The 12,289-nt window shown below is 37.4% G+C and overlaps 1 protein-coding gene and 2 long non-coding RNA genes across 3 annotated transcripts; 2 read left to right on the top strand and 1 right to left on the bottom strand.

Moving 5' to 3' along the window:
- Positions 1–5,248: 5,248 nt before the first annotated feature.
- LOC139192377 (uncharacterized) lies at positions 5,249–7,707 on the bottom strand. The gene is made up of 5 exons (XR_011576517.1): positions 7,332–7,707; positions 7,004–7,117; positions 6,595–6,678; positions 6,248–6,380; positions 5,249–5,468 (listed from the first exon to the last, which is right to left on the bottom strand). It is a non-coding gene; the product is annotated as an uncharacterized lncRNA (long non-coding RNA).
- Positions 7,708–8,378: 671 nt separating this feature from the next.
- Positions 8,379–9,205, top strand: LOC108173989 (uncharacterized). Its single transcript, XR_001790774.3, has 2 exons — positions 8,379–8,650; positions 8,776–9,205. It is a non-coding gene; the product is annotated as an uncharacterized lncRNA (long non-coding RNA).
- A 201-nt stretch (positions 9,206–9,406) lies between these two features.
- LOC114823283 (strychnine-10-hydroxylase-like) lies at positions 9,407–12,289 on the top strand. Its single transcript, XM_070813904.1, has 2 exons — positions 9,407–10,413; positions 11,607–12,289. Exons 1-2 carry the CDS (start codon positions 9,463–9,465, stop codon positions 11,889–11,891), a joined length of 1,236 nt encoding a protein of 411 aa, XP_070670005.1. The 5' UTR covers positions 9,407–9,462; the 3' UTR covers positions 11,892–12,289.

Here is a 12,289-nt window from a genome sequence, read left to right as displayed (position 1 = left end):
TTAGGTAGTGGTTTAGGTTGCAGGTAATGGGTTAGGTGGTTCATAATAAAGGTAAAATTCTAAAGAGATAGAGATGCATGCATCCTTTTCCATTTCATAAAGGACTTGGATTCTCTGCCCTCCCATTTCGGTGCCCTTCCTGTGCCCTCCTGTTTTGTGTGGTCACGGTTAAGACACGTTAATATTTTCAATTGGTCATCTTTGTAAAAATTCACTCAACTTGAAAATGTAGACATCTCATTGGTTTTCAAATTATAGTTAGATAACTAAATGATTTTCAATTTCAGTGAGTTCCTTGAAGATTTGATTTTTCAACAATAATGTAAAAAATGATCGGTCCGATTATGAGAAATATTAGGAATGAGCTTATTAGATGAATGGTTAGCATCGTATTAGGTACACACTTAGCGCTAGATATTTTGTCTGTATAATCTACCATTCAATTCCTTAATATGTGATTATAAGTGCTTTTAGGTTAAAAAATAGTAATTTTACTCGAAACAGTAAGAGAATATGCAACATTCAAGGAGAGCATCTTGTAATTAAATTCGAAAGCTTCTCAAATCATCAAGAATTGAAATAACAAACTAATTAAGGCCAATTTGATTATTTTACGCGTCTCATGTTGGCGGAAGGGCAAATTAAGTTGCTGGCCAACATATTGGTTTTGACTAAGCCGCTTTAACTTGAATTTGCACTCTGGACCAATTTGCCCAATTTATAGCAATTTTGGCTAAATAGGGAACAATAAACCGGAATAGGACCAGATTTGACTGAACATAATCAAATTCCCTTATTTATCGCCAATTTGGCAAAACGAGACCAGCGTGTGGCTGAATCGGTGGGCTTAGAAGGAAGGTAAAGCTATAACGTTGAGGGTAAGGCTACACCAAAATTAGAGGTAAAAAAAACCGACTCATATTTTTTGTGGTTTTGCTTTATTAGTGTAATTTTTTTTTAACAAACACTATTATTTACATTAAGAAAAAGAGATGGGATAGCAATAATTTGGTTTAAATTCGTTTTTGGCAATAATCGAACATAAATCCTCTCACTTACAAGCGAAGAAAAATACCACTAAACCATAATAAACTAATTTACTAATGTGACTTGACATTCTTAAAAATATTTATTCCATCGGAATTAATTGACAGAAAATTTAAGTTATATAAATTCGAAGTTTGCTAACAATTCCTTAACACCCTTTAATTAAGCTACAGTAATGGATCTCCCTCTCCCATTCCTAAGCTATTGTGCCCTTGCAAGAATTACATGAGCTTGCGCCCTTTCAATCAGCTGGAGGGTGAGGGAGGGCCCGACCCATGTGACAGCCCAGCCCAGCCCAGCCCAGCGACCCACGTGACAACCAATTTGAGCACACCTGCAAACCGTTGGATTTCTATTAGTCCTTTCATCCAGACTGTTAGATTCCCAACGGTTAAAAAAAAATTAAAAATTTTGTAGCGTCGCCACAAGGCGTTTTGTGAGCCTCTGATTTCAATAAATTAAAAAAATTCAACAACCAAGTTAATCCAACTTAAAAAAGTCATAAAAAATTATTTAAAAATTTCAAAAACCTTACAAAGTTTATACTATAAAATCTTATAAAATTCAATACACTTGTAAATTATTCAAAAATTTATGGCAATACTGATATGTGACGATAAGATAAAGAAAACATTAAAAAAATAAAAAATATATTTGTGAATAGTAATCGTCATTACGCTTTTCCTTGCTCTTTCCAAACGGATGGACTCGTACAAAGATAGTTACGGTTTAGAGTGAATAGTAAGGACAATTTCATTGCCCTGGTCCTTCAATAGCCATAACCCTCCACCAATGGCTGGAGATGCTTTTAGGGCTGCAGCTGCCATGCCAAGGGTTGCAAACCACCTAAAGTGGCAGGTAGGTGGCCAGTTGTAGGACACCTTCGCCTATTCGGAGGACGGCCCCGGCCTTCCCACATTCCATTGGGTGCCTTGGCGGACAAGTACGGACCAGTCTTCACCATCAACATCGGTGTCCACCCCGTCATGGTGGTTACTTCTTGGGAGGCTGCAAAAGAGTGCTTCACCACCAATGGCTTGATTATTTCTTCACGTCCCAAAACCATAACCGCTGAAATCTTGAGCTTTAACTATGCCATGCTAGGGTTTAGCCCATACGGCACGAACTGGCGTGAGATGCGCAAAATAACAGTCCAAGAGCCACTCTCAAGCCGCAAGCAGGAGCTACTTAAATATCTATACAAGTTATGGACCGAAAAAAAATAATCATGCTCAAGACATAGTTTTATGTAGAGATGAAGCGGTGGCTCAACGACCTAAATATTAATGTGATTTTTGGGATAGTTGCCAGAAAAATGTACTTTAGTGTTACGAATGGTAGTTTGAGTGATGAAAAAAAGAACGTCGGTTTCATAAAGCCATGAGGGAACTCTTTCATTATATGGGAATGTTTGTGTCGGGGGATGCTGTTCCATGGCTTAGGTTTTTGGATATTGGTGGGCATGGGAAAGCTATGAAAAAACAATATGCAAAAGTGCTTGATAATATAGTTCTAGAATGGTTTGAGGAGCACAGGCAGAGCAGGACTAAAGGCGGGGATGAGCAAGATTTTATAGATGCGATGCTTTCAGTCCTTTACGGACAAGAGGTTACGCAACATACATCCTTGGATGTTGACACCACCATGAAAACCATGCAAAATCTTAGATTCACATTGCGATTCTAGAATTGTATTGCAAATTAATTTGGAAAAAAAGTGAAATTAGTCATAGAAATTAATAGTATAATGGCCAAAATAGTTTTCGTATCAGAAAAATTTATTTATTTTCCCACAATGCTATGGATTGTAAAGTCTTGAAAGGTTTGCAAAAATCGTTACTTTTTTAGTTAGGCCTTCTTTTGTATTAAGCAATCATATAGGTATCAAACAACTTAACTATGCCTTTGCAGAATATCATTGCTGGAGGCAGTGACACAACAATTATCCTTATGGTGTGCGCACTCTCATTGTTGTTCGACAACCGCCAGGCTCTGAACAAAGTCCAAGAAGAACTAGATAACTATGTTGGCAAAAGGAAGATCAGTGAATGATTTAGACTTCAATAATCTCGTGTATCTGCAAGCCTCTATTAAAGAAGCAATGCGGTTAACTGCAACATTCTCAGGCTTCAGGGAATTCACTGAGGATTGCCCTTCCGATTTGAAGGCCCAGAGCGGTGGCTCCACTTAAACTCAAGAACTGTACCCTAGAGGTATAGGAGGTGTCAATAAAAAGCATCAAACTGCATTTGATGGCTTATATGACATTTTAATCCCACAATATTGTCCTTATACGTTAATTCCGTTTAGAAGGAGTGTGCTGGCATTCATAGACGTATTGGGTGGAACATTGCTGCTGAAGTAGTGATACTCCAGTAAATCTTCTTGAATTGTTTTCTCTTTGGTAAAGTAAAGCTTCCACTTTTGACTAATGAGCTTGATGCATACTTTTTCTTCCACTTTTGACAAATGAGGATCACTTTCAGTCAACGAGAATGATTGAAAATAGTAAAATAGAAGAAAATTAAGGTTCCGTAGTGGAATTAATAAAATGTATGAAAAATACAATTTAATTTTATGTACATGCGAAGGTTTGGAAAATGTTCAATATGAAACATTATTTCGCATCCTCATATTCTGCCTGGCCATTATTATAAGAAGGAAAGTAATCGTTCATTTTATACAAGACAAATACTATCTAGCTAATTACTTTGTGATGAAATCAAGATCGTTGTACGTGTAATTTGAATCTTCACAGCACTACAGAAAATACACTACAGACAAATTGCAGGCATAGTTAGTCATATATGGCTGCGGCGCCCTCATTTGGAGAAATTTTGAGGTTTGATATTCGAACCATTTTATACAAGACAAATACTATCTAGCTAATTACTTTGTGAAGAAATCAAGATCGTTGCACGCGTAGTTTGAATCTTCACAATACTACGGAAAATACACTACAGACAAATTGCACGCATGGTTGTCATATATAGCTACGGCGCCCTCATTTGGAGAAATTTTGAGGTCCGATATTCGGACCATTTTATACAAGACAAATACTATCTAGCTAATTACTTTGTGATGAAATCAAGATCGTTGCACGCGTAGTTTGAATCTTCACATCACTACGAAAAATACACTACAGACAAATTGCACGCATAGTTAGTCATATATGGCTGCGGCGCCCTCATTTGGAGAAATTTTGAGGTCCGATATTTGACCATTTTATACAAGATAAATACTATCTAGCTAATTACTTTGTGATGAAATCAAGATCGTTGCACGCATAGTTTGAATCTTCACAGCACTATGGAAAATACATTACAGACAAATTGCACATATAGTTAGTCATATATGGTTGTGGTGCCCTCATTTGGAGAAATTTTGAGGTCCGATATTTGGACCATGCGTCTGTGCGAACTGCAAATACAAAAATTACCATCCCACTTTTCTAATTGTCAAGCTAACCTGGCTCACCTTTTGGTCCAAACCTTCACTCACACCAATCCCAATCGCTCCCGCACAAAAGAATCTGCCGCTCACGTGGGATTGTGGCATATATTTTACAATGAGCCACATGAGCCATATAGTATGTTGTTTATACCATACTTAACCAATCCCGAAACTACTGAGTACCGGTCAACGTTATACCGTCAAGGACCCAGAAGAGTTTCCCTCCAACCAATAGGCTAATCATAGCGCGACACGTGTCGACATCAGAAGCCAATCATAACACGACACGTGTCAATGCTATAATGAAACTAGAAACTCTTTTCTATAAATAGAGATCATTCTCTCACAATATTTCCGAATGTCATTTGTACTAAATCATTCACTTGTACTCACTAAATGTGAGCTTGAACTTATGTACTTGTGTAAACCCTTCACAATTAATGAGAACTCCTCTACTCCGTGGACGTAGCCAACTGGGTGAACCACGTACATCTTGTGTTTGCTTCCCTGTCTCTATCAATTTACATACTTATCTACACTAGTGACTGGAGCAATCTAGCGAAGGTCACAAACATTTTCTGTTGTACCAAAGTCCTCACCGATTTTGTGCATCAACATATGTAATTAGCAATTGAAACCTCGCGCGATGCCGCGGGTTTTAAGATCGTTTAAGGTGGTATTATTTTATATATAATATGTTTAAACAAAGAGATGAAATTTTTTACTGTGTTAATTACAAAAGCTGATACTATTTACAGTGTTGTTTACATTTATAACATACTTTATATGCTGCTTTTCATGTTATAGTAAGTCTTGTGCTATTTACATGTATACATATCTACTGTTTGAGAAGACTAACTTAATGGGATTTAGATTTTCCTACTTCATTATTCTCGAGTTCATCTCCATCTTCACTATGTAGAGGGGTTTTCTTCTATGTCTTCCTTTGCAAGTGTTTTCAATTGGTTGCTACAAATTTTGAAAAATAGAGTTGTTAGTGCGGGGATGGTTTGTTAAATTTAATTCGAAACAGTACAACATATGAGAAAACAAATGGGGACAACATAAGTAAAGCTAAGACTAAATGAATGCATTCGAACATTGGAAACAAATAACTTGCATAGTGCAACACTCATCAGCGCTCTTGAAAATAGGCAAAACAGCACACCCAATTTCCTTCCAATTAACCGAGACATAGTCATCATTTCCTTTCGGTTGGCTAAAATTATTAAGCAAAGCAGTAACAAAGTCGGACAGGCTAATCCCGTCACTGGACTGTGACTTAATAGAGGTCCACAATATGTTAGTTCTGTCCAACAATGCCTCTGCATCTACTACTTGTTTCCTAGGTTCTGAACTGGAAAATCCCCAAACGGGCAAATCCAAATTTTATCATCGAAACCAAAATTATAGTAAAAATATATATATCATTTTTCCTTCACAATATACTCAATCTTCTTAGTAATCAACAATTCAAAAAAAAAAAAAAAAACAGATCCTATTAAATTATAGCATAAGGCTGAAATTCAAAATTCTAAACCCACAAAAACCTAATTTAAAAGAAAAATTTAGAATTTATAACACAAATACCCAAATTAAATGCAAAATTTAGAATTCATAACACAAAAACCCAAATTAAACACAAAATTAAGGTGCTTTCAAAGAAATAAGTATAGGAACGCGAAAAACCGAAACCCTTCTAAAGGGCAGAAAGAGAGACATAATGCAATTTAAGTTCGGAAACTTACAGACTCTAGGTGAGTCATCCCGGATTCAGTTTGCAACAAAATTGCTACTTCTTGTGGTGATTCGCCTATCATTGTCTGGCGAACGAAAACCTACAAGGACCAAAAATCCCAAAAAATTTGTATATATCACTCCCTGCAAAACCCCAAAATCAGAAAATTAGAAAACAAAATTTGATAACATTATACTTGAGAAACACCAAATTCCCAGTTAAAGGAAAATTAATACAATCTCTGCAAAAAATAATCAGGAGATAAAAACTCAAATCTCAGAAAAAAGAATCAGCAAATTAATCATATAAATTGTGATATGGAAGAAAATTTAGGAGGAGGTAAGATTGGAAACGCACAGAAAGGCAGGCCTTGTATTTCTGCCAATCTGAAATGCAATCCCCTTTTCCCATTGAGCCTTCACAAACTTCTCCGAGTACCCACTACACACAGAAACGATATCTATTAAACCCTTTCGTACACATATGAATATCAAAACGAAAACCTCAAATTATCATAGCATTCCCTTTCTTAATTTTTGTAAAAGGAAACACAAATGGATGAAACAAAATCAACAATTTTATCTTGTAAATCGTTACTACAGAAAGTCAAAAGCACTTCAATTATGGAAGGAGGGAAAAGGGGTGCAAATAATTGGTGCTCAACAGAAATCACTGCCTAGTCATCAACTCTCTGTAAGCAAAGGTTTTTTATTTTTTATTTTTGTTCAAACTGTAAGCAAATATTAGAAACCCTGAATAAGTATACCTGCATAGTCTCAGTAGAAGCCAACTGACAAAGAAATTATGGGTTTTGCATCATCCCCTTAAATAAGAATTGGAATCGAGCATGCTATGTAACTTGGCATTGAGGACTTAGAATCTGCAGTCAAATAATGTTAAGAAAGAATAAATTTCATCCTCAATTAATAAAAAAAAAAAAATCAAGGCTTCAAAATAAAATATAAAAAAAATCAAAAGAAACCAAAACAATTAATAATTCTAACAATTCTTAACAAGTATTCAGTAAAAGGATAAAAAAAGCCCAAATTCCGATTAAGAAAAATACAGACTTTGTATGAAAATTTAAGCTTTACCTCTGATTCACCTTAAACCGTAGCGAATCACATGCAACGGGTGATTTTGGTTTCTGAGACGAAGGGTAGACGATTGATTGTAACGGGGAGGTCCGATTCGTCGGCGTTCGGCCGGAAATAGTTCAACTCGAGCACCAACTTAATAAATAAAAATGGATGAGAATTTTTAGAAATAGATTTATATTGAATGTAAGGAGATGGTTTCTCTTCGGTGGTTTGTTGGCTTGTATTTGCCGGAAACGAAGAACTCGTCGCCAACCACAGTGGTGAGTCGCAGAGAGGAGCGAGAAGAAATAGCCTGTAGGGAGAAGAAGAAAAAGGTAAGAAAAAATAAACTGTATATACTTTCCCATCCATAAAGTGGCACAAACGTACTAAAACAAACTTATCAGGGGCAAAATAGGGAGTACGCTGTTTCTTATGTACGCTGTTCTTATGAACAGTGAATCATTCACGAATATATTTTTTTGATGAATAATTCACGAATATATTGTACATGGCAAATTTAGGTTCCAATTCAATCATCGGATGGCCAAAGAACTTTTGAGTATAGTATAGATTCCATAGTGTATAATTGTTCGGATAAATTGAAGGTATTGTCTCACATCATTAGTGCAGGAGATAGATATATAGGAGATCACAAGCGTCTATATAGTAAAATTAACTTTCGATTGAATGAAAAGAAATATGATACAATTGATCATTATAAGTCAAACTTAATAGAACTTGATCATGAATTGAATCATTGTTTGAAATTGAAGATTTTGTTTTATCAGAGCAGTTCCACCGTGAGAAAGGCCCCCCCCGGGCTATCCACTATTTAATCCACCTAGTGAACAGTAATTGCTCTTAATGAACAATAATTATTTTTTGCATCTCCACCCCTACACTTGAATAGCCTTAGCAACAGGTAAATAAAATAATAATATTTTTTGCAATTGCTTGGAATTTCCCGTGCACCTTTCCACTCCCTCACGTCACTCCCTATCTTTCCACTAATCTTTCTCACTTCTCTCCATTTTTGCAATTGCTTGGAATTTCCCGTGTACCTCTCCACTCCCTCACGTCACTCCCTCTCTTTCCACTCATCTCTCTCACTTCTCCATTTTTCTCCGAAGTTCCTCTCTCTCTCTCTCTCTCTCTACACTCTCACTCTCTCTAGAGCTCTGAGAGCTCTCACCCACTTTCCTCTTTGAAAATTAAACAAATCAAACTCCAAAACCATGGATCCTTGCTATATCGTTGCATGCGTCATCAGACCATCACGGTGTAAACCACCATTGAAGCCGAGAGCTTCAAGATCTGAAACTCGAATCCAGGTGAGGTTCTCTATGCAAATCTTGTTTCATTATGTCTTAATGTTGCTTGGGACAAGATTTGTGGTGTTTTTCCAGTTCGAAACCAAAGGTTTAACCTCTTGCAATTTCTCTGAAACTTTGCCCAGTTTTTTGTCACGTCCTCGGAGAAAACTCCGGCAAGTTTGTGGGTTGAGATCCAATGGACGCCGAGGCAAAACAGAAGAAAAAACGTGGCTGATGTCAGCCTTGCATCAAACCCACTCCGGGCTCTCGGGCTGGCAACTCTCCACCGGCCTCTCACTCGGGTCTACTCGGGCTCCCTTGCTAACACATGTTGGACTTGATTGCTCTGGCTTTTTGGCCCTGTTCACTTGCCTGTCCCTCGGGCTCCAGCACACACTGGAGCTACTCTCATCATATTGGATAGGAAAAACTCATATAATGTTACATAAACCAACTTTTTAGACCATATTTGTAATTATGTATTGTGTCACCAATAATAATTAAGCACGTTAACCAATACTAAAGTAATAAGACAATCATGTCATATAATTTATAAAATTTGGTTTAAATAAATGGACTCTCTAGCATTACCCACCTTTTAATTCTATGTTCTACCCTCTAATTGGTCATAATTTTTCATTTCTCCCATCAATTAATATGCCTTGAGAATAAAAAATTATCCATTTCAATCAAATCATAGGCATCTAACGAGCCCATGTTTCTACTATATATATGTATGACAGGGCGCTAATAACACAAATCAACTTAAGCCTTCACCCAGTAGTTCAATAAAAATTCTGTCTCTAGATTTCTAATGACTTAGTTGTAGAATGGATTCTCTCCCTTATGCAAACTCCTTCGCTGCTGGATTATTCACAATAATCATCGTGTCCTATTACTTATCACGAAGATGGAGAGCTGCCGAATACAAGGGCTCCCCACCTGAAGCCAAGGGTGCGTGGCCTATACTGGGTCACCTTCCTTTGTTAGGAGGTTCCACACCTCCTCACATAGCTTTGGGAGCCATGGCGGACAAGTATGGACCCATTTTCACCATCCGCGTTGGTGTCTATCCGTCGTTGGTGATAAGCAGCAGTGAGATCGCAAAAGAATGCTTCACAACCAATGACTTGAGCGTAAACTCGCGCCCAAAGATGACGGCTGTAGAGCACATAGGCTACAACTACGCCATGTTTGGGTTCGGACCACCTGGACCCTATTGGCGAGAAATTCGTAAGATCGTCACCTTGGAGTTGCTCTCAATCCGGAAGTTGGAGCTGCTCAAGCACATTCGAGTATCGGAAGTGACTACTTTCTTGGAAGAATTGCACAAAACTTGGAGTACAAGACAAAGGGAGGGCTCGAACGATGGAGTGGTTGTAGAGCTGAAGCAATGGTTTGGGGACATGACGCTGAACGTGCTTGTCAGAATGGTGACCGGAAAGCGGTATTCAGTGGCTGCCGATGAGGATGAGAAGAAAGAAGCGCGTAGGGTTCAGAATGCATTGAGGGAGTTTTTTCATTATGCGGGGCTGTTTTTGGTGGGTGATGCGGTTCCTTGTCTGCGGTGGTTGGATTTGGGTGGACATGAGAAGGCAATAAAGAAAACTGCAAAGGAATTGGACACCATTGTTGGCGAGTGGGTTGAAGAGCATAAGCGGAGGAGAGCAAAAGGTGATGCAAAAGGAGAGCAGGACCTCATAGATGCGATGCTTTCTGTGCTTGATGGTGCAGAACTTGGCGGGTTTGATGCTGATACGATCAACAAAGCCACAAGCTTGGTACATATATAATTCATTAATTTGCATGCAAATAATTAACAGTAAAAGGCTGGACTTAGACACTATAAACACATTAAGATTTTATTTTTTTTACTTTCATTACATAATTAAGCTAATTGCATGGTCTATAAAAGGAAAACGAAAATAATTAGACAAGAAAATTTCTAAATTTAAATTTTATATTCTAAGATCATATACAATTTTTACTTTTAACAATATTTTGTCGATTTCTGATAACTCTTTTGTATGGTTAATAACTCTAATTTTTCACTTTTAAAATAATCAATAGTACACAATGATTTGACATACTTCTCATATAAACATCATGTAAAAATGGAATTTATAATTAATTACATTACATACTTGGCTATCTAGAATGATTTTTGACATGATTTCCAATTTTATATACGACTCATGCCACATGTTTGAGTGCTCACCACTATGTAAAAACAGTACAATTTTGTCGTGTTTTTAATATCTGACTATTTCGAAGTGAACTAATTTCAATGATTAAGCTAGACTATTTTAGAATAAATTAAATTGGACTAACTTAGTGAAATATTTAGCAATAACAAATTAATTTAGAAAGAGTAAAAATGCTCTCTTTTTCTTTTCTTTTTTTTTTAATTTTTAGAACTCTTTATCTGTGTTTCTCCCAAGTCAGTCAAACGTTCCTCTTTTTCTCCCTCTGTTTTCCTCAAGTTGGGTAAGAGTTGCACAGACACTATTGAAATTATCACCACAAAAAAACAAAAAATAAAAAAAATGTGAATCGCTTTCCAAATCCCCAATTCCCGTGACAAACCTCAACGATTCTTCTCAATCCCCTCTTTGATCATTCGATCAATCCCAATTTCGTAGTCTCGAAGCTAGAACAAGTTCAAACTCACCAATTCGAATTGCCAGCCACAACGAGTTTTCCGTCCAACTCCCTCTCTCTCTGCCCTTTGTTTTCCCGTCCAAATCCCCCTCTCTCTTCCTTCTGGCTCTTTCTCGTCCAACACCTGGGTGGTAATCGGACTCTGGGTGGTAACTATATCTAAGATTTTAATTCGTGGTGGAGCTGCGGTCACTGGAAAAGAGGCTGCATGAGACGGTATAATAAGAATGTAGCTTCACTCTTAAGTGTGTGTGTGTGTGTGTGTGTGTGTGTGTGTGTATCCTAATTAGTCAACCAAATATTCCTTGTGCAGAATATGATTGCAGCAGGTAGTGATACCATCATGGTGACATTGACATGGGCAATATCGTTATTGTTGAACAACTCTCGCGTTTTGGAAAGAGCCCTAAACGAACTGGACATCAAAATAGGTAGACAAAGAGTTGTGAGTGAGCAAGATATAAGCAACCTAGTCTACATCCAAGCTATTGTAAAGGAGACGCTACGTTTGTACCCACCAGCACCATTATCAGGGCCACGCGAGTTCACTGAGGATTGCACCATTGCTGGGTACCATATCAGAAAAGGCACCCGATAAACCATGAACCTCTGGAAGCTCCAAACTAACCCGAAAAATTGGCCCGAGCCATTTGAGTTCAAGCCAGAAAGATTTCTTACCACCCACAAGAAAGTTGATGTGAAGGGTCAACATTTTGAGTTGATTCCGTTTGGAAGTGGCAGAAGAGCATGCCCTGGTTTGGCACTTGGCCTTCAAATGGTGCAATTTACGTTGGCTAGTTTTCTACATGCGTTTGAAATCTTGAACCCATCGAGTACACCAATTGACATGACAGAGAGCTTTGGATTAACCAATACTAAGGGAACTCCACTCAAAGTTCTCATCAAACCTCGTTTGTCTTCTAAACTTTATGAATAAAGAAGAAAATGTATAACATTATATTTGTGATATGAATAAGAGATTTTCGTTGATATTAA

Source organism: Malus domestica, chromosome 15 (genome assembly GCF_042453785.1).
Source record: "Malus domestica chromosome 15, GDT2T_hap1".
Taxonomy (NCBI): Eukaryota; Viridiplantae; Streptophyta; class Magnoliopsida; order Rosales; family Rosaceae; genus Malus; species Malus domestica.
This window is presented reverse-complemented; position numbering and strand designations above follow the sequence as displayed.